Below are 18832 nucleotides of genomic sequence, written 5' to 3' on the forward strand. Positions count from 1 at the left end.
TATTCCCAATGACTAAGTAGGGTTTGGCCAGATTTGAGCTCTTGGGGGCTGGGAAGAGGGGTCCTGGCCTTTAAATTTGTGGCTGTAAGAGGGAGGATGTGGCGGATGGCATGAGAAACAGACACACCTGTAAATATATTACCCCTTCTCCTAGGAAATCTCCCCCCACCTGTTATCACAGCTCAGCCTGGATCCATGGTTCTATATAATGAACCAGTGACCATCCTGTGCCAAGGGCCTCCAGACGCTGAAGCCTACGAGATATATAAAGTGGAAGAACCTGAGTCTAGGGACAGAAGGAAATTACTGGTAGCTGGGATGACCGATACTTTATATATACAAGAGATGAAACCAGACCAGACAGGACTATACCGCTGTTCCTACAAGAGTGGAGAGCACTGGTCCCTGTTCAGTGACCCCCTGCGTGTGGTGATGACAGGTGAGTGGGACCGGGGCAGCAGGACCAAGAGGGACCTCTTTGCAGATACAGAGATACAGAGCAGGAAGCAGCAAAGTCTCTGGGAAGGAATCAGGGATGATGCAGAGACACATTCCCTCAGGGCGGGATATGGAGGGGATAGAAGCCAGAGCCACATCTGCTCCCGGGGAACAGGAAAGCACAGCACATGGACATGGCTTCCCCTTTATCAGCAAACTTCCTTCTTTCTCAGGAACTTTTGACAAACCCTCACTCTCAAGCATGAGTGGCACGGTGGTGGCTTCAGGAGACAACGTGAAGTTACAGTGTTTCTCCAGAATCAGATTTCAAGCATTTATTCTCACCAAAGAAGACGCACCTCAGTTCACCCAGAGACAAAGCTCCACAACCCAGGACAATGGAGTTCAGACCACCTTCCACATGGACCATGTCACCTCCACACAGGCAGGGACCTACAGATGCTACGGTGCCTTCAGCAAAGACCCGTATGTGTGGTCTCACCCCAGCGACCCACTGCAGCTTGTGGTCAGAGGTGAGGAAGGCCCTCCATCCCCACGTCCTCTTCTGGAGATGACACTGTCCACTTAGGGAGTGACTGGAAGAAAGAGAAGAGTCTGGTGGGTAACCCTTGGCAATAACCATCTGCTTCCACAAAAGCCACAAGCACCCCACCTGCACACACCACACAGGCCTCCTAGAAATAGCCAGGGGAAACACTCTTTGAAGCATATGATTATCTAACCACTAGGTTGTACACCCTAAAATAATACCAAGTGATAGTGAATGTAAACTGTAATTGGAAATTTAAAAAGTTTTTAAAAGCCTGAGCTGTTCTCTCCCAATGTTTCCTCCCAGGGTTGTATCTAGCCCAGAGCACTCAGGCTCAGAATGCTGAGTATCCTTTTAATGTTCAAGGACTCAGTAGGGTTTGACCAGGTATCAGCTCCCTTGGCGGCTGGGAAGAGGATCTTGGCATTTAAACTCCTGGCTGTAAAAGGGGAGGAAGTGGATGGTGGCATGAGAAATAGACACACCTGTAAATTTATTCCTTTCTTCTAGGAAGTCTCCCCCCACCTGTTATCACAGCTCAGCCTGGATCCATGGTTTTATATAATGAACCAGTGACCATCCGGTGCCAAGGGCCTCCAGACGCTAAAGCGTACAAGATATATAAAGTGGAAGAACCTGAGCCTACGGATGGGAAGAAATTACTGGTGACTGGGAAGACTGACACTTCAGCTATCCAAGAGATGAAACCATACTGGACAGGACTGTACCGCTGTTCCTATAAGAGTGGAGGACACTGGTCCCCACTCAGTAACATCCTGCATCTGGTAATGACGGGTGAGTGGGATCCAGGCAGCAGGGAGGGACCTCTTTGCAGCAGGAACAGCAGGAAAACCAGGCTCTGAGATACGGAGCAGGAAGCAGCAAAGCCTCTACCTCCAGGAAGGAATCAGGGATGATGCAGAGACACATTCCCGCAGGGCTGGACATGGAGGGGATAGAAGCCAGAGCCACATCTACTCCCTAAAATAAGAAGGGACAGTGCATGAATGTGGCTTCCCCTTTATCAGCAAACTTCTTTCTTTCCCAGGATCTTATGACAAACCCTCACTCTCGAGCATGAGTGGCACAGTGGTGGCTCCAGGAGACAATGTGACGTTACAGTGTTTCTCCAGAATCAAGTTTTATTCATTTATTCTCACCAAAGAAGATGCACCTCAGTTCACCCAGAGACAAAGCTCCACAGCCCAGGACAATGGACAGCAGACCACCTTCCACATGGACCATGTCACCTCCACACAGGCAGGGACCTACAGATGCTACGGTGCCTTCAACAAAGACCCCTATGTGTGGTCTCACCCCAGTGACCCATTTCAGCTTGTGGTCAGAGGTAAGGAAGCTGGTCCATTCCCACATCCCCTAGTGGAGATGACACTGTCCACTTAGAGCAGTGACTGGTAGAAAGCCATGTCCACACTGTCAGCTTCCATAAAAATTATGAGGACTTCACCACTCACCTATCATACAGGCCTCTGACACATGCCCAGGGGCTGGGAGAGCATGTAGGTCGTTGTGAATCTGAGGAGACGGAGCCTGAGCACAGGTAAAGAAACCACCCCCATTTCATCCCCATTTGCAGAAGCTGCTGACAATCCTGATCCCACAGAATTTAGCTGTCCTCATGGTGAATAGCTGGTAGTCTTTTTTTTTTTAACTGTAAGGAGACCATTTATTGAGTAAGTGAAAGTGGTAGAAGAAGTAAGTCCTAGAAGAAAGGGGCTTAGGAAACAAGTTGTGGAGGTAAAACAAGGGCCTGTGGAGTTTGGCAGTGAGGAACCTAGTGGTATTGTGCCTGGAAGGGGAAGCAGGGAAGGAAAAGGGAGACGGAAGGAAATGTCACAGGTGGGCTCTCTGAGTGGAGAGCGCCAACAGGTAGTCTTTGCAGAAGGAGCAGGAAAAGTGAAGGAAGATTAGGTGCAAAGGGACTGAGGGAGAGAGAAGCTTCGACTAAAGACACAAGGAATATCAGAGAGTCCTTTCCCCATCAGCTGAGTCAATAGTTTGCAGAGGGGCATCCCAAAGGACCAGGCAGGGCTCCCATGGAGAAGACTTAAAGCTCCCCACCCAGTCCCCACCCCTGCCTTTCATGACCCCAGAATTCCTTAGTGCAATCACCACAGGGCTCATAATGACCAGAAGAAAGAAGGCAGATATTGCTTATGCAGAAGGTGGCTGGGCAGCGACCTCCCAGATCCAGGAGACTGGAGACATGAGCTCAGGTGGAGGACACCTTCCTGCGATGGGCTTGGGCTCCTCCTCTGTGACCTCTGTCCTTTCTCTCTCAGGACCTGCTGGTTGGAGTGTGTCCCCCCAGAACCAAGTCCGGCTGAGCCTGGCTGGCCTGGTTCTCTTGGTCCTGGTGGTCCTGGTGGCGGAGGCCTGCTACAGCCACAAGAGGTCCTTCTATGGACTCAGATCAGATCCTTACCTGAGCATCATGACAAACACCGAGGATACTCGTGGCTTCTAAGGACAGTGTTGACCTGAGGGGCGGGTGACCGGAGGAAACCAGGTGCTGGCTGTGTTGTCTACCAGATGATGGGGTGTGTCCGTCTCCTGCAGAATCGGTCACAATGTCCCAACATCACAGTGAATTAATGCAGTACTAATAGGTCTCTTGGAGGTCAGAAGAGAAAATGCCTAAAATGTGTCCACTGGCCTGCATGGCTTTTGTTATAACTTATCTTTTATTGTTGGAAATATTACAGATGTTCCTTACTTTTCCCATGGACCCCCTCCAACCTGCATCAATGCCCCACCCAGGCCTTCACTGCATTATAACCTGTGTCCACAGTTTTAGCATATGTGCAGATAAGTTCTTCCCGACCCCCAACCCCCTTTGTCTGAGACTCATGCTTCTATATCTCTGGATCTATTTTGTTCATCAGTTTATTTTGTTCATTAGATTCTACCTATGAGTGAGATCAGTGGTACTTGTCTTTCTTTGACTGGCTTAGTTCACTCACCATAAAAAATTAAAAATGGAACTTCCATTTGACCCAGTGATCCCACTCCTAGGAATATATCCTAAGAAACCCAAAATACCAACCAGACAAAACATATGCACCCTATGTTCATAACAGTGTTATTTACAATAGCTAATATCTGGAAACAGCCCAAGTGCCCATCAGCAGATGCGTCGATACAAAAGCTGTGGTACATTTACACAATGGAATACTATGCAGCTGTACAAAACAAGGATCTATGCTATTTTTCATGAAATTTATTGGGGTGACATACTATATAATAAAAGCATAATATGCTAAGTGTCCGAATGATTGGTCAACTGTTCGGTCGACCACTCAACCAATCGCTATGATGCACACTGACCAACAGAGGGGCAGATGCTGTGACAAGAAGTTAGCTTGCTGCTGGGGCCCAGCCAATCAAGACTGGACGAGACAGACTGAACATGCCCTGGAGCCAACCTCCCACAGTCCCTCCCCGGCTGGCCAGCCCCCATCAGCCCTGATCCAGGACTGGGCAAGATCGCCCCAATGGGCCCTGATCACCGGCCAGGCCAAGAGATCCCACCGGTGCACAAATTCCTGCACTGGGCCTCTAGTTAGTTAATAAGATTATATAGGTTTCAAATGAACAATTTTATGATACATGATCTACATATTGCATTGTATTGTATACTTCTCAACCATGAGAACAGATTAAATACTGCCATTTGTGACAACATGGCTAAAATGTTGGACCTTGAGAATATTATGCTAAGCGAAATGAGTCAGTCAGGAAAAGCTAACAACTGTATCATTTCACTCACAGGTGGGATATAAAACTGAAACTCACAGGTGCAGACAAGAGTGTGGTGGTCATCAGAGGGAAGGAGTGGAGGGGTAGTAAAGAGTAAAGGGGACCACCCAGCCGGCAGGGCTCAGTGGTTGAGCATTGACCAATGAACCAGGAGGTCAGGGTTCAATTCCCAGTCAGGCTCCATCCCCAGTGTGGGTGTGTAGGAGGCAGCCAATCAATGATTCTCTATCACCATTGGTGTTTCTCTCTCTCAAAAATCAATTAAAAAATACATTTCTTAATAAAGTGGTAAAGGGGACAAAGTAGATGGTGACCTAAGATGATTTGACTTTGGGTGGGTATGGAGGCTCCTCAAAAAATGAAGAATAGAGTTATTGCCTGGCTGTGTGACTCAGTTGGTTGAACCTCATCCCTGGCACCAAGAGGTCACTGCTTCAATTCCAGATCAGGGCACATGCCTGGGTTGCAGGCCGCCTGGCTGCTGTGGCTCAGTTGGTTGAGCGTCATCCTAGGCACCAAGAGGTCACTGGTTCAATTCCAGAACAGGGCATAGGCCTGGGTTGTAGGCTCCATCCTCAGTAGGGGGTGTGCAGGAGTAGCTGCTTGATGTTTCTCTCTCTCGCTCCCTTCCTTTCTCTCTCAAATCAATAAAACACAGATGAGAGAGAAAGGTGGTATAAATGACTCAAAGGTAGTTGGATGATAGACAAATATAATAAATTACATACATACATGGATAGTTACAATAGATATATACATGATAGAAAGGTAGGTAGATGAGAGAAAGAAAGCTGGTATGGAAGATAGATAGATATAGATATAGATATAGATATAACAGAAAATAGATGATAGATAAAAATAATAGATTTTAGATAGATACATATTAGTAACAGATGGAAATATACATGATAGTAAGTTAGGTAGACAAAAAATAAAGAAAGAGACACAGAAATACAAAGGCATATTTTGTCCCAGTGTCAAAGAAAAGAAAGTCTTATCTAACCATTTTGACTGTCTGCTTCTTCATCTTGGTCGGAATCTTCCATTATCTTCTTAAACCTGAGAAAAATCCAATTTCTCATCTGTGATTCTCTTGCCTTACACCCTCTGCTCTATGCCCAGGCCATACACAAATGGCACAAACACAAGTCTCACTTCATCAGCTAATTGAACCGGTTGTGGTGATGCTGGGGTTAAGCTTAGATGGATGTTGACTGAAACACCACAACAACAGGGAAACCCTACAAGCAGTAGGAAATATTTCTGAACGTCAAGAACCAGGTAGGATTTCTCATTGTTTACAGTGTCCTCAGGGTGTGATGAACGAAGACATGGCCAAATAACTTGAAACATTAACCCAATCACCGCAGTTCTTGTAAAGATTACATGCAACTTTCTCCACAGGAACTTGATAAAATGAAAACACAGTAAAGGTCAGCTGTTATATTACTTCAGATTTGTGTGAAGCAGTAGAAAATATTTCTGAACGTCAAGAACCAGGTAGGATTTATCATTGTTTACAGTGTCCTCATGGTGTGATGAACGGAGATATGACTTGAAACATTAACCCAATCAACACAGTTCTTGTGAAGATTACATGCAACTTTCTCCACAGAATCTTGATAAAATGAAAACCCAGTAAAGGTCAGCTATTACATTCCTTCAGATTTGTGTAGAAGAATGACTCATGTTGGTGCAGAGAGGGGAAGATTTTAAATCTAAGATATATGTTTATTGAGAAAAGTGAATGGCATTGCTACTCAGTAAGGTTCAGCCAGTGAGATGGTTTAAAAAGAAAGATGCATTACCCAGCTGATGGGGCTAAGTAGTTGAGCACTGACCTGTGAATCAGGAGGTCACAGTTCAAATCCCAGTCAGTGCACATGCCTGGGTTGTGTGCTCAATCCCCTGTGAGGGCATGCAGAAGGCAGCCAGACAATGATTCTCTTTCATCATTGATGTTTCTACCTCTCTCTGCCTCCCGCTAGCCTCTCTGAAATAAATAAAAACATATTTTAAAAAAAAAAAACATAACCAAAAAAGGGTGAAGAGAAGCCGGCACTGAAATAAACCTCTTTCCTTTCACCAGCAAAAATAAAAAACCAAGGGGTGGCAAAACCCAGTGAAATTATCTAGCTTAGGTTCATCACTTTCATCCATGGACAGAGTCAGTGCTAACAAAGCAGTGGGAACATGCACAGTCGGCAAAGAACTAATAATTATGTCATTGCCTCCCTAAGAGGGCCTGCTCTGGACCACATGCACACACTGTGAGTATAGCTTTGCAGAAAGACAGAATTATTCACTCATTTTGTACATGAACAGGAGAAAGCTCTTCATTTAGTAGCAGGAGCCATGAGCTCACAGTGTATTTCACAGCCGGTCTCTGACTGGGATCTACTTCTGTCCTGTTCTTCATCTGTGATCCTGCTTACTGCTCACTTCATACAGAAAGATTAAATGCCCATGAGGAATTGGGGACAGAAAATAGGGACCAGACTGGGCTGATGGAGGTTTGAAGTTCACATGACTAACATCATGATCAGCTGCCTCTGCAAGGCTTTAGCAGAAGACATTGTGAAATGCCTTCACTCTGAGAGTGAGAATCAAGGCCCTCCCACCACTTCCTGTTGCTTGGTGTGACTTTCAGAGAAGTCTGTTCCGCATAAAGGCAGTATCACTGAGGCCAACGGGCCAGAGAGGACCCAGAATCATGTCGGTGGTTCTTCCCATTTTGCTCTATCTCGGTGAGTCAGGACAGAGGGGTCGGGGTGCAAATACATGGCTACGAGGGCAGGTCAGAGGTTCCATAAGGCCGGGCTGTTCTCCAATATGAATGAGCAAACAAAACATAAACAGACTCACAGACACAGAGAATAGACTGAATGTTGCCAGAGGAGAGTGTATGGGGACTGGGTGTAAAGGTGAAGGGATTGAGAAGTATAGATTGGGAGTTACAGAATACTCATGGGGGTATAGAGTACAGCATAGGAAATATAACCAATAGTATTGTAACCAGTATGTATGGTGCCAGGAGGGTACTGGACATAGCAAGGGGAATCACTTCATAATGTATATGATTGTCTAACCACTAGGCGGTACACCTGAAACTAACATAAAATAATATTGAATGTAAACTGTAATTGAAAATATTAAAAATTTTTAAGACGGAGTTGTTCTCACCCAATGTTTCCCTCCAGGATTGTATCTCACCCAGAGCACTCAGGCTGCGATCGGTGAGTATCCTTTTAATGTTTAAGGATTGAATAGAGTTTGGCCAGATATCAGCTCTCTTGGGGGCTGAGAAGAGGGATCTTGGCATTTAAACTCGTGGCTATAAAGATGAGGACATGGAGGATGGCATGAGAAACAGATACAGCTGTAAATTTATTACCTGTTTTTCTAGCACAGCATCGCAAACCTGTTATCACAGCTCAGCCTGGATCCGGGGTTCGATATAATCAACCAGTGACCATCCGATGCCAAGGGCCTCCATATGCTGAAGCCTACAAGATATGTAAAAAGATAGAACCTCAGCCTAGGAATGGAAGTAAATTCCTGGTGGCTGGTAGGACCAACACTTTATATATCCAAAAGATGAAACGAGACAATATAGGACTGTACCGCTGTTCCTATATGGGAGCTGGATTCTGGTCCCCCCTCAGCGACCCCCTGCAACTGGCCATGATAATGGGTGAGTGAGACCCAGGCAGCAGGGCCGGGAGAGACCTCTTTGCAGAGGGAGAACCAGGCTCTGAGATATGGAGCAGGAAGCCTGCCTCTAGGAAGGCATCAGGGATGATGCAGAGACACATTCCCGCAGGGCTGGACATGGAGGGGATAGAAGCCAGAGGCACATCTGCTGCTGGGGACAGGAAGGGACGTGGCCTCCCCTTTATCAGCAAACTTCCTTCTTTATCTGGATCTTATGACAAACCCTCACTCTCAAGCGTGAGTGGCACAGTGGTGGCTTCAGGAGACCATGTGAAGTTACAGTGTTTCTCCAACACCACGTTTCTTATATTTATTCTCAACAAAGAAGATGCACTTCTCACCAATCAGACACAAAGCTGACAGTCCAGAACAATGGACAACAGACCACCTTCCACATGGACCATGTCATGTCCACACAGGCAGGGACCTACAGATGCTACGGTGCCTTCAACAAAGACCCCTATGTGTGGTCTCACCCCAGTGACCCACTGCAGCTTGTGGTCAGAGGTGAGGAAGGCCCTCCATCCCCACGTCCTCTTCTGGAGATGACACTGTCCACTTAGGGAGTGACTGGAAGAAAGAGAAGAGTCTGGTGGGAAGCCCTTGGCAATAACCATCTGCTTCCACAAAAGCCACAAGCACCCCACCTGCACACACCACACAGGCCTCCTAGAAATAGCCAGGGGAAACACTTTTGAAGCATATGATTATCTAACCACTAGGCGATACACCTGAAAATAATGCAAAGTGATAGTGAATATAAACTGTAATTGAAACTTTAAATATTTTTAAAAGCCTAAGCCATTCTCACCCAATGTTTCTTTCCAGGGTTGTGTCCAGCCCAGAGCACTCAGGCTCAGAATGCTGAGTATCCTCATAATGTTCATGGATGGAGTAGGGTGTGGCCAGATATCAGCTCTCTTGGGGGCTGGGAAGAGGGATCTTGGCATTTAGAATTGTGACTAAGAGGGGAGGTAGACGAGGGTGGCATGAGAAACAATTACACCTGTAAATTTATTATGTTTTTCTAGTTGGGCTGACCGCACCTGTTATGAAAGCTCTGCCTGGACCCATGGTTTTATATAATGAACCAGTGACCATCCTGTGCCAAGGGCCTCCAGATGCTGAAGCCTACAAGATATATAAAGTGGAAGAACTTGAGAATAGGGAAGAAAGAAAATTGTTGGTGGCTGGGAAACCTAACACTTTCTCTATCCAAGAGATGAAAGCAAACTGGACAGGACTGTACCACTGTTCCTACGAGAGTGGAGGATTCTGGTCAACGCCCAGTGGCAACCTGGATCTGGTGATGACGGGTGAGTGGGACCCAGGCAGCAAAGCCGGGAGGGACCTCTTTGCAGAGGGAGAATCAGGCTCTGAGATACGGAGCAGGAAGCAGCAAAGCCTCTACCTCTAGGAAGGCATCAGGGATGATGCAGAGACACATTCCCTCAGGTGGGACACGGAGGGGATAGAAGCCAGAGCCACATCTGCTCCCGGAGAACAGGAAGGGACGTGGCTTCCCCTTTATCAACAACTTCCTTCTTTCTCAGGATCTTATGACAAACCCTCACTCTCGAGCATGAGTGGCACGGTGGTGGCTCCAGGAGACAATGTGACGTTACAGTGTTTCTCCAGAATCAAGTTTTATGCATTTATTCTCACCAAAGATGGGGCACCTCAGTTCACCCACAGACAAAGCTACACAGTCCAGGACGATGGACTTCTGATCACCTTCCACATGGACAATGTCACCTCCACTCAGGCAGGGACCTACAGATGCTACGGTGGCTTCAACAAAAACTCCTCTATGTGGTCTCACCCCAGCGACCCATTGCAGCTTATGGTCAGAGGTGAGGAAGCTGGTCCATCCTCACATCCCCTTCTGAAGATGACACTGTCCACTTAGAGCAGGGACTGGTGGGAAGCCGTGTCCACCCCATCAGCTTCCACAAAGGCTATGAGGTCCTCACCCCTAATCAGACCAGGTAGGAATTTGAGCACAGATAAAACATAACATTCCCATTTCATCCCCATTTGCAGAAGCTGCTGACAATTCTGATCCCACACAACCCAGCCGTTCTCGTGGTGAGTAACGGGTAGTCTTTTTTTTTTTTTTAGTGTAAGAGACCATTTATTGGGTAAATTACAGAGGTAGAAGTAAGTCCTATAAAAAAGGGCTTAGGAATCAAGTCATGAAGGTAAAGCAATGGCCCATGGAGCTTGGCAGTGAGGAAGCTAATGGTGAGGTGCCTGGTGGGAAAAATGGGAAAGAGAAAGGGAAATGGAGAAGCAAGACAATGGCACAGGCATGGTATCTGGATGGAGAGTGCCAACTGGTAGCCTTTGCAGAAGGAGCAGGAAAGGTGAAGGAAGATTAGCTGCAAAGAGAAATAGGGAGAAAAAAGATTCAACTAAAGACACAAGGAATATCAGGGAGTTCATTCCCCATCAGCTGAGTCAATAGTTTGCAGAGGGGCATCCCAAAGGACCAGGCAGGGCTCCCATGGAGAAGACTTAAAGCTCCCCACCCAGTCCCCACCCCTGCCTTTCATGACCCCAGAATTCCTTAGTGCAATCACCACAGGGCTCATAATGACCAGAAGAAAGAAGGCAGATATTGCTTATGCAGAAGGTGGCTGGGCAGCGACCTCCCAGATCCAGGAGACTGGAGACATGAGCTCAGGTGGAGGACACCTTCCTGCGATGGGCTTGGGCTCCTCCTCTGTGACCTCTGTCCTTTCTCTCTCAGGACCTGCTGGTTGGAGTGTGTCCCCCCAGAACCAAGTCCGGCTGAGCCTGGCTGGCCTGGTTCTCTTGGTCCTGGTGGTCCTGGTGGCGGAGGCCTGCTACAGCCACAAGAGGTCCTTCTATGGACTCAGATCAGCTCCTTACCTGAGCATCATGACAAACACCGAGGATACTCGTGGCTTCTAAGGACAGTGTTGACCTGAGGGGCGGGTGACCGGAGGAAACCAGGCTCTGGCTGTGTTGTCTACCAGAAGATGGGGTGTGTCTGTCTCCTGCAGAATCTGTCACAATGTCCCAACATCACAATGAATTAATGCAGTACTAATGGGTTCTCTTTGAGGTCTGAAGAGCAAATGCCTAAAATGTGTCCACTGGCCTGCATGGCTTTTTTTGTAACTGATCTTTTATTGTTGGAAATATTACAGATGTTCCTATCTTTTCCCCATGGACCCCCTCCAACCTGCACCCATGCCCCCACCCAGGACTTCACTGCATAATAACCTGTGTCCATGGTTTTTGCATATGTGCATGTAAGTTCTTTGGTTCATCTCTTCCCAAACCCTGACCCCATTTGTCTGAGACTCATCAGGCTGTTCCATGCTTCTATGTCTCTGGATCTATTTTGTTCATCAGTTTATTTTGTTCATTAGATTCCACATAAGAGTGAGATCATGTGGTACTTATCTTTCTCTGACTGGCTTAGTTCATTCACCATGAAAAATTAAAAGGGACCTTCCATTTGACCCAGTGGTCCCACTCCTATGAATATATCCTAAGAAGCCCTATATACCAACCAGAAAGAATATATGCATCCCTGTGTTGATATCAGTGTTATTTGCAATAGCTAATATCTGGACACAGCCCAAGTGCCCACCAGTAGATGAGTTAATACAAAAGTTTTGGTACATTCACACAATGGGATACTATGCAGCTTTAAAAAAAGAAGAAGCTATGCTATTTTTCATTAAATTTATTGTGATGACATTGGTTAATAAGATTATATAGGTTTAAAATGTACAATTTTATGATACATGATCTACATATTGCATTGTATACTCCTCTGCCATGAGAGCAGATGAAATACTGCCATTCATGGCAACATGAATGGACCTTGAGAATATTATGCTAAGCAAAATGAGTCCATCAGGAAAAGCTAAGAACTGTATAATTTCACTCACAGGTGGGATATAAAACTGAAACTCATAGACACAGACAACAGTATGGTGATTACCAGAGGGAAGGGAGTGGAAGGGCAAAGGGGACCACCCAGCATGGCTTCTTGGTTGAGCATCAACCTATGAACCAAGATGTCACTGTTTGATTCCCTGTCAGGGCACATGCCCAGGTTCCAAGCTCCATCCCCAGTGTGGGACATGCTGGAGGCAGCCCATCAATGATTCTCTCTAACCATTAGTGTTACTATCTCTCGCTCTCTCTCAATCTGCATTCCTCTCAGAAATCAATAAAAATATATCTTTTTTAAAAAGGGGGTAAAGGGGACCAAATAGATGGTGACCTAAGAGGATTTGACTTTGGGTGGTATGGTGGCTCCTCAAAAAATGAAGAATAGAGTTATCGCCCAGCTGCTATGGCTCAATTGGTTGAGCATCATTTCAGGCACCAAGAGGTCGCTGGTTCAATTCCAGGTTGGGTCACATGCCTGGGTTGCAGACTCAATCCCCAGTAGGGGGGTGCAGGACATAGCTGCTCAATGTTTTTCTCTCTCTCCCTTTCCCTCTCTCCCTCTTCCTTCTTTTCTCTCTAATATAAATAAAACATAAATGAGAGAGAAAGGTGGTATAGATGATTCATAGATAGATAGTTGGATGATAGGGAAATGTAATAAATTATATATAGATACATAGATAGTTATAGATAGATATATACATGATAGAAGGTAAGTAGATGAGAGAGAGAGAGCTCGTATGAATGATAGATAGATAGATAGATAGATAGATAGATAGATAACAAAAAACAGATGATAGATAAATATAATATATTATAGATAAATACTATTAGTAACAGATGGAAATATACATGATAGAAAGGTAGGTAGACAAAATATAAAGAAAGAGACACAGAAATACAAAGGCATATTTTGTCCCAGTGTCAAAGAAAAGAAAGTCTTATCTAACCATTTTGACTGTCTGCTCCTTCCTCTCGGTTGGAATCTTCCATTATCTTCTTAATCCTGAGAAAACTCCAATTTCTCATCTGCGATTAAATCACCTTACACCCTCTGCTCTATGCCCAGGCCATACACCAATGGCACAAACACAGGGTCTCACTTCCTCAGCTAATTGAACCGGTTGTGGTGATGCTGGGGTTAAGCTTATATGGATGTTGACTGAAACACCACAAAAACAGGGAAACACTAGAAGCAGCAGGAAATATTTCTGAACATCAAGAACCAGGTAGTATTTATAGTCTACAGTGTCCTCAGGGTCTGAGGAATGAAGACATGACCAAATAACTTGAAACATTAACCCAATCCACCATAGTTCTTGTGAAGTTTATGTGCAACTTTCGCCACAGGAACTTGATAAAATGAAAGCCCAGTAAAGGTCAGCTGTTATATTACTTCAGATTTGTGTGGAAGAGTGACTCATGTCTGGGCAGAGAGGGAAAGATTTTAAATCTAAATTGTGTGTTTATTGCGAAGAGTGGATGGCAAAGCTACTCAGTAAGGTTCAGCCAGTAAGATGGTTTAAAAACAAAGAGGCATTGCCCAGATGATGGGGCTAAGTAATTGAGCACTGACCTATGAACCAGGAGGTCACAGTTCAAATCCCAGTCAGGGCACATGCCTGGATGGTGGGCTTAATCCCCTGTGTGCAGCATGCAGGAGGCAGCCAGACAATGATTCTTTCTCATCATTGAAGTTTCTACCTCTCTCTCCCTTCCCCTTCCCCTCTCTGAAATCAATAAAAACATATTTTTTAAAAAATAACCAAAAAAGGGTGAAGAAAAACCGGCACTGAAATAAACCTCTTTCCTTTCACCAGCAAAAATAAAAGAACCAAGGGGTGGCAAAACGCAGTGAAATTACCTTGCTTAGGTTCATCACTTTCATCCACAAACACAGTCAGTGCTAACAGCGTGGTGGGAACATGCACAGTCGGCAAAGAACTAATAATTATGTCATTGCCTCCCTAGGAGGGCCTGCTCTGGACCATATGCACACACTGTGAGTATAGCTTTGCAGGAAGACAGAATTATTGACTCATTTTATACATGAACAGGAGGAAGCTCTGCATTTAGAAGCAGGAGCCATGAGCTCACTAAGATTTCACAGCCGATCTCAGACTGGGAACTACTTCTGTCCTGTTCTTCGTCTGTGATCCCGCTTACTGCTCAATTCATACAGAAAGATTAAATGCCCATGAGGAATTGGGGACAGAAAATAGGGACCAGACTGGGCTGTTGGAGGTTTAAAGTTCAGATGACGAACATCATGATCAGCTGCCTCTTCAAGGCTTTAGTAGAAGACATTGTGAAATGCCTTCACTCTGGGGTTGAGAACCAAGGCCCTCCCACCACTTCCTCTTGCTTGGTGTGACTTTCAGAGAAGTCTGTTCCGCTTCAAGGCAGCATTGCTGAGGCCAACGGGCCAGAGAGGACCCAGAATCATGTCGGTGGTTCTTCCCACTCTGCTCTATCTCGGTGAGTCTGGACAGAACGATCGGGGTACAAGCACAGTGTTACTGGGGCAGGTCGGCGGTTCTCTAAGGCGGGGCTGTTCTCCAATATGAATGAGCAAACAAAACAGAAACAGACTCACAGACACGGAGAACAGACTGACGGTTGCCAGAGGAGAGTGTATGGGGACTGGGTGTAAAGGTGAAGGGATTGAGAAGTATAGATTGGGAGTTACAGAATACTCATGGGGGTGTAGAGTACAGCATAGAAAATATAGCCAATAGTATTGTAACCAGTATGTATGGTGCCAGGAGGGTACTGGACATAGCAAGGGGAAGCACTTTATAATGTATATGAATATCTAACCACTAGGCTGTACACCTGAAACTAATACAAAGTGATCATGAATGTAAACTGTAATTGGAAATTTTTAAAAAAATGTTTTAAAGCCTGAGCTGTTCTCACCCAATGTTTTCTTCCAGGGTTGTATCTCGCCCAGAGCACTCAGGCTCAGAATGGTGAGTATCCTTTTAATGTTCAAGGGCTGAGTTCGGTTTGACCAGATATCAGCTCTCTTGGGGCTGGGAAGAGGGGTCTGGGCAATTAGACTCGTGGCTGTAAAAGGGGAGGAAGTGGAGGGTGGTATGAGAAGTAGATACACCTGTAAATTTATTTCCTGTTCTTCTAGGATATATCCTCCCACCTGTTATCAGAGCTCAGCCTGGACCCATGGTTCTATCTAAGAAACCAGTGACCATCCTGTGCCAAGGGCCTTCACACGCTGAAGCCTACGAGATATATAAAGAGAAAGAACCTGAGCCTAGGGATGGAAGGAAATTACTGGTGGCTGGGAAGACCGACACTTTATATATCCAAGAGATGAAACCAGACCGGACAGGACTGTACCGCTGTTCCTATCAGAGTGGAGGACACTGGTCCCCGCTCAGTGACATCCTGCGTGTGGTGATGACGGGTGAGTGGGACCCAGGCAGCAAAGCCGGGAGGGACCTCTTTGCAGAGGGAGAATCAGGCTCTAAGATATGGAGCAGGAAGCAGCAAAGCCTCTACCTTGAGGAAGGCATCAGGGATGATGCAGAGACACATTCCCTCAGGGCGGGACTCGGAGAGGATAGAAACCAAAGCCACGTTTGCTCCCTGGTAATAGGAAGGCACAGCACTGGACATGGCTTCCCCTTTATCAGCAAACTTCCTTCTTTCTCAGGATCTTATGACAAACCCTCACTCTCCAGCATGAGTGGCACGGTGGTGGCTCCAGGAGATAATGTGACGTTACAGTGTTTCTCCAGAATCAAGTTTGATTCATTTATTCTCACCAAAGAAGATGCACCTCAGTTCACCCAGAGACAAAGCTCCACGGCCCAGGACAATGGCGTTCAGACCACCTTCCACATGGACAGTGTCACCTCCACACAGGCAGGGACCTACAGATGCTATGGTGCCTTCAGCAAAGACCCGTATGTGTGGTCTCACCCCAGCGACCCATTGCAGCTGGTGGTCAGAGGTGAGGAAGGCCCTCCATCCCCACGTCCCCTTCTGGAGATGACACTGTCCACTTAGGGAGTGACTGGAAGAAAGAGAAGAGTGTGGTGGGAAGCCCTTGGCAACACCGTCTGCTTCCACAAAAGCCATGAGCACCCCACCCGCACACACCACGCAGGCCTCCTAGATATAGCCAGGGGAAACACTCTTTGAAGCATGTGATTATCTAACCACTAGGCTGTACACCTGAAAATAATAACAAGTGATGGTGAATGTAAACTGTAATTGGAAATTTAAAAATTTTTTAAAGCCCGAGCCATTCTCTTCCAATGTTTCCTTCCAGGGTTGTATCCAGCCCAGAGCACTCAGGCTCAGAATGCTGAATATCCTCATAATGTTCATGGATGGAGTAGGCTTTGGCCAGATATCAGCTCTCTTGGGGGCTGGGAAGAGTGGTCTTCGCATTTGAACTCCTGGCTGTAAAAGTGGAGGAAGTGGAGGGTGGCATGAGAAGTAGATACACCTGTAAATTTATTACCTGTTCTTCTAGGATATCTCCTCCCACCTGTTATCACAGCTCGGCCTGGACCCATGGTTCTATATAATGAATCAGTGACCATCCTGTGCCAAGGGCCTCCAGACGCTGAAGCCTACGAGATATATAAAGTGGAAGAACCTGAGCCTAGGGACAGAAGGAGATTACTGGTGGCTGGGATGACCAGCACTTTATATATCCAAGAGATAAAACGAGACCAAGCAGGACTGTACCGCTGTTCCTATAAGAGTGGAGGACACTGGTCCCTGCTCAGTGACATCCTGCGTGTGGTGGTGATGGGTGAGTGGGACGCAGGCAGCAGGGCCAGGAGGGACCTCTTTGCAGAGAGAGAAGGAGGCTCTGAGATATGGAGCAGGAAGCAGCAAAGCCTCTGTCTCTAAAGGAATTCTGAAGGCATCGGGGATGATGCAGAGACACATTCCCTCAGGGCGGGACTCGGAGAGGATAGAAACCAAAGCCACGTTTGCTCCCTGGTAATAGGAAGGCACAGCACTGGACATGGCTTCCCCTTTATCAGCAAACTTCCTTCTTTCTCAGGATCTTATGACAAACCCTCACTCTCCAGCATGAGTGGCACTGTGGTGGCTCCAGGAGACAATGTGACGTTACAGTGTTTCTCCAGAATCAAGTTTGATTCGTTTATTCTCACCAAAGACGATGCACCTCAGTTCACCCAGAGACAAAGCTCCATGGCCCAGGACAATGGAGTTCAGGCCACCTTCCACATGGACCGTGTCACCTCCACAGAGGCAGGGACCTACAGATGCTACGGTGTCGTCAGCAAAGACCCGTATGTGCGGTCTCACCCCAGCGACCCATTGCAGCTTGTGGTCAGAGGTGAGGAAGCGATCCATCCATAAGTTCCCTCCTGAAGTTGATGATGTCCAGTTAGAGCAAAGACTGGGTAAAGGAGGAGAGTAGCCTGGGGATTGTTGTCAGCACCCTCTTCTTAGACACGAAGCTGTGAGGTCAACCTCACCCCTTGCCCACCATGCAGCCCTCTTATCACACGTTCAGGGCCGGGGAGGGCATGTAGGTCATTGTGAGTCTGTGTAGGGAGAGCCTGAGAAGAAATGGAGTAACCACCTTCATTTCATCTTCGTTTGCAGAAGCTACTGTTGATCCCACATCCGTGGAGCTGGGACATCCACATGGTGAGTGACTGGTTGTGTGGAGAAAGTACATAAAGTAGAAATTTCATTAACCAGGGACAGAGTCGGCTTTTTTTCCTTAATTAATCCTCACTGAGGATGCTTTTTCCATTGATTTCTTTTAATATATTTTATTGATTTTTTTAAAGAGATGAAGGGAGAGGAATAGAGAATTAGAAACATAGATGAGAGAGAAACATCGATCAGCTGCCTCCTGCACATCTCCTACTGGGTATGTGCCCGCAACCAAGGTACATGCCCTTGACCGGAATCGAACTTGGGACCTTACAGTCCGCAGGCCAATGCTCTATTCACTGAGCCAAACCGGTTAGAGCTCCATTGATTTTTAGAGAGAGTGGAAGGGAGGGAGGGAAGGAGTGAAAGAGGGAGAGAGAGAGAGAGAGAGAGAGAGAGAGAGACATCGATATGAGAAAGACACATCCATTGGTTGCAGGGCCTGGGATGGAACCTGCAAACCAGGTATGTACCCTTGACCGGAAATCAAACTCAGGACCCTTGCAATGTGCAGGTTCATGCTCTAATCATGGAGTAACACTGGCTACGGCCAGAGTCAACATTTTAAGAGGACCTCTGACGGCTGGAGGAGGCAGAGAGCATACAGATGAAGGAGGTCAAGCTGTTTTCCATTGGGAGAGCAGAAGGCTAAACGGTCTGTGGGGGGAAAATAACATCTGTAGATTCCACAGCCACCTTTTATCATTGATCCACATGCCAATACTTCTGAGAGCATCT

At 46.5% G+C, this 18832-nt stretch overlaps 2 protein-coding genes across 2 annotated transcripts; both read left to right on the forward strand.

The window, feature by feature from the left end:
- The first annotated feature begins 345 nt into the window (after positions 1 to 345).
- Positions 346 to 3715, forward strand: LOC102259096 (leukocyte immunoglobulin-like receptor subfamily A member 2). Its single transcript, XM_014537851.1, has 4 exons — positions 346 to 439; positions 672 to 971; positions 2037 to 2336; positions 3292 to 3715. The coding sequence occupies exons 1-4, from the start codon at positions 346 to 348 to the stop codon at positions 3474 to 3476; spliced, it is 879 nt and encodes a 292-aa protein (XP_014393337.1). The 3' UTR covers positions 3477 to 3715.
- A 3750-nt stretch (positions 3716 to 7465) lies between these two features.
- LOC102259680 (leukocyte immunoglobulin-like receptor subfamily A member 2) lies at positions 7466 to 18082 on the forward strand (the record flags this gene model as incomplete). Its single annotated transcript, XM_014537852.1, has 8 exons — positions 7466 to 7515; positions 7969 to 8004; positions 8175 to 8462; positions 9514 to 9798; positions 10036 to 10335; positions 16095 to 16394; positions 17466 to 17765; positions 18038 to 18082. Coding segments are annotated over exons 1-8 (1588 nt in total), but the record flags the coding sequence as incomplete, so codon positions are not given.
- Between the last annotated feature and the right edge of the window lie 750 nt (positions 18083 to 18832).

Source organism: Myotis brandtii, unplaced genomic scaffold (assembly GCF_000412655.1).
Source record: "Myotis brandtii unplaced genomic scaffold, ASM41265v1 scaffold1842, whole genome shotgun sequence".
Lineage (NCBI taxonomy): Eukaryota > Metazoa > Chordata > Mammalia > Chiroptera > Vespertilionidae > Myotis > Myotis brandtii.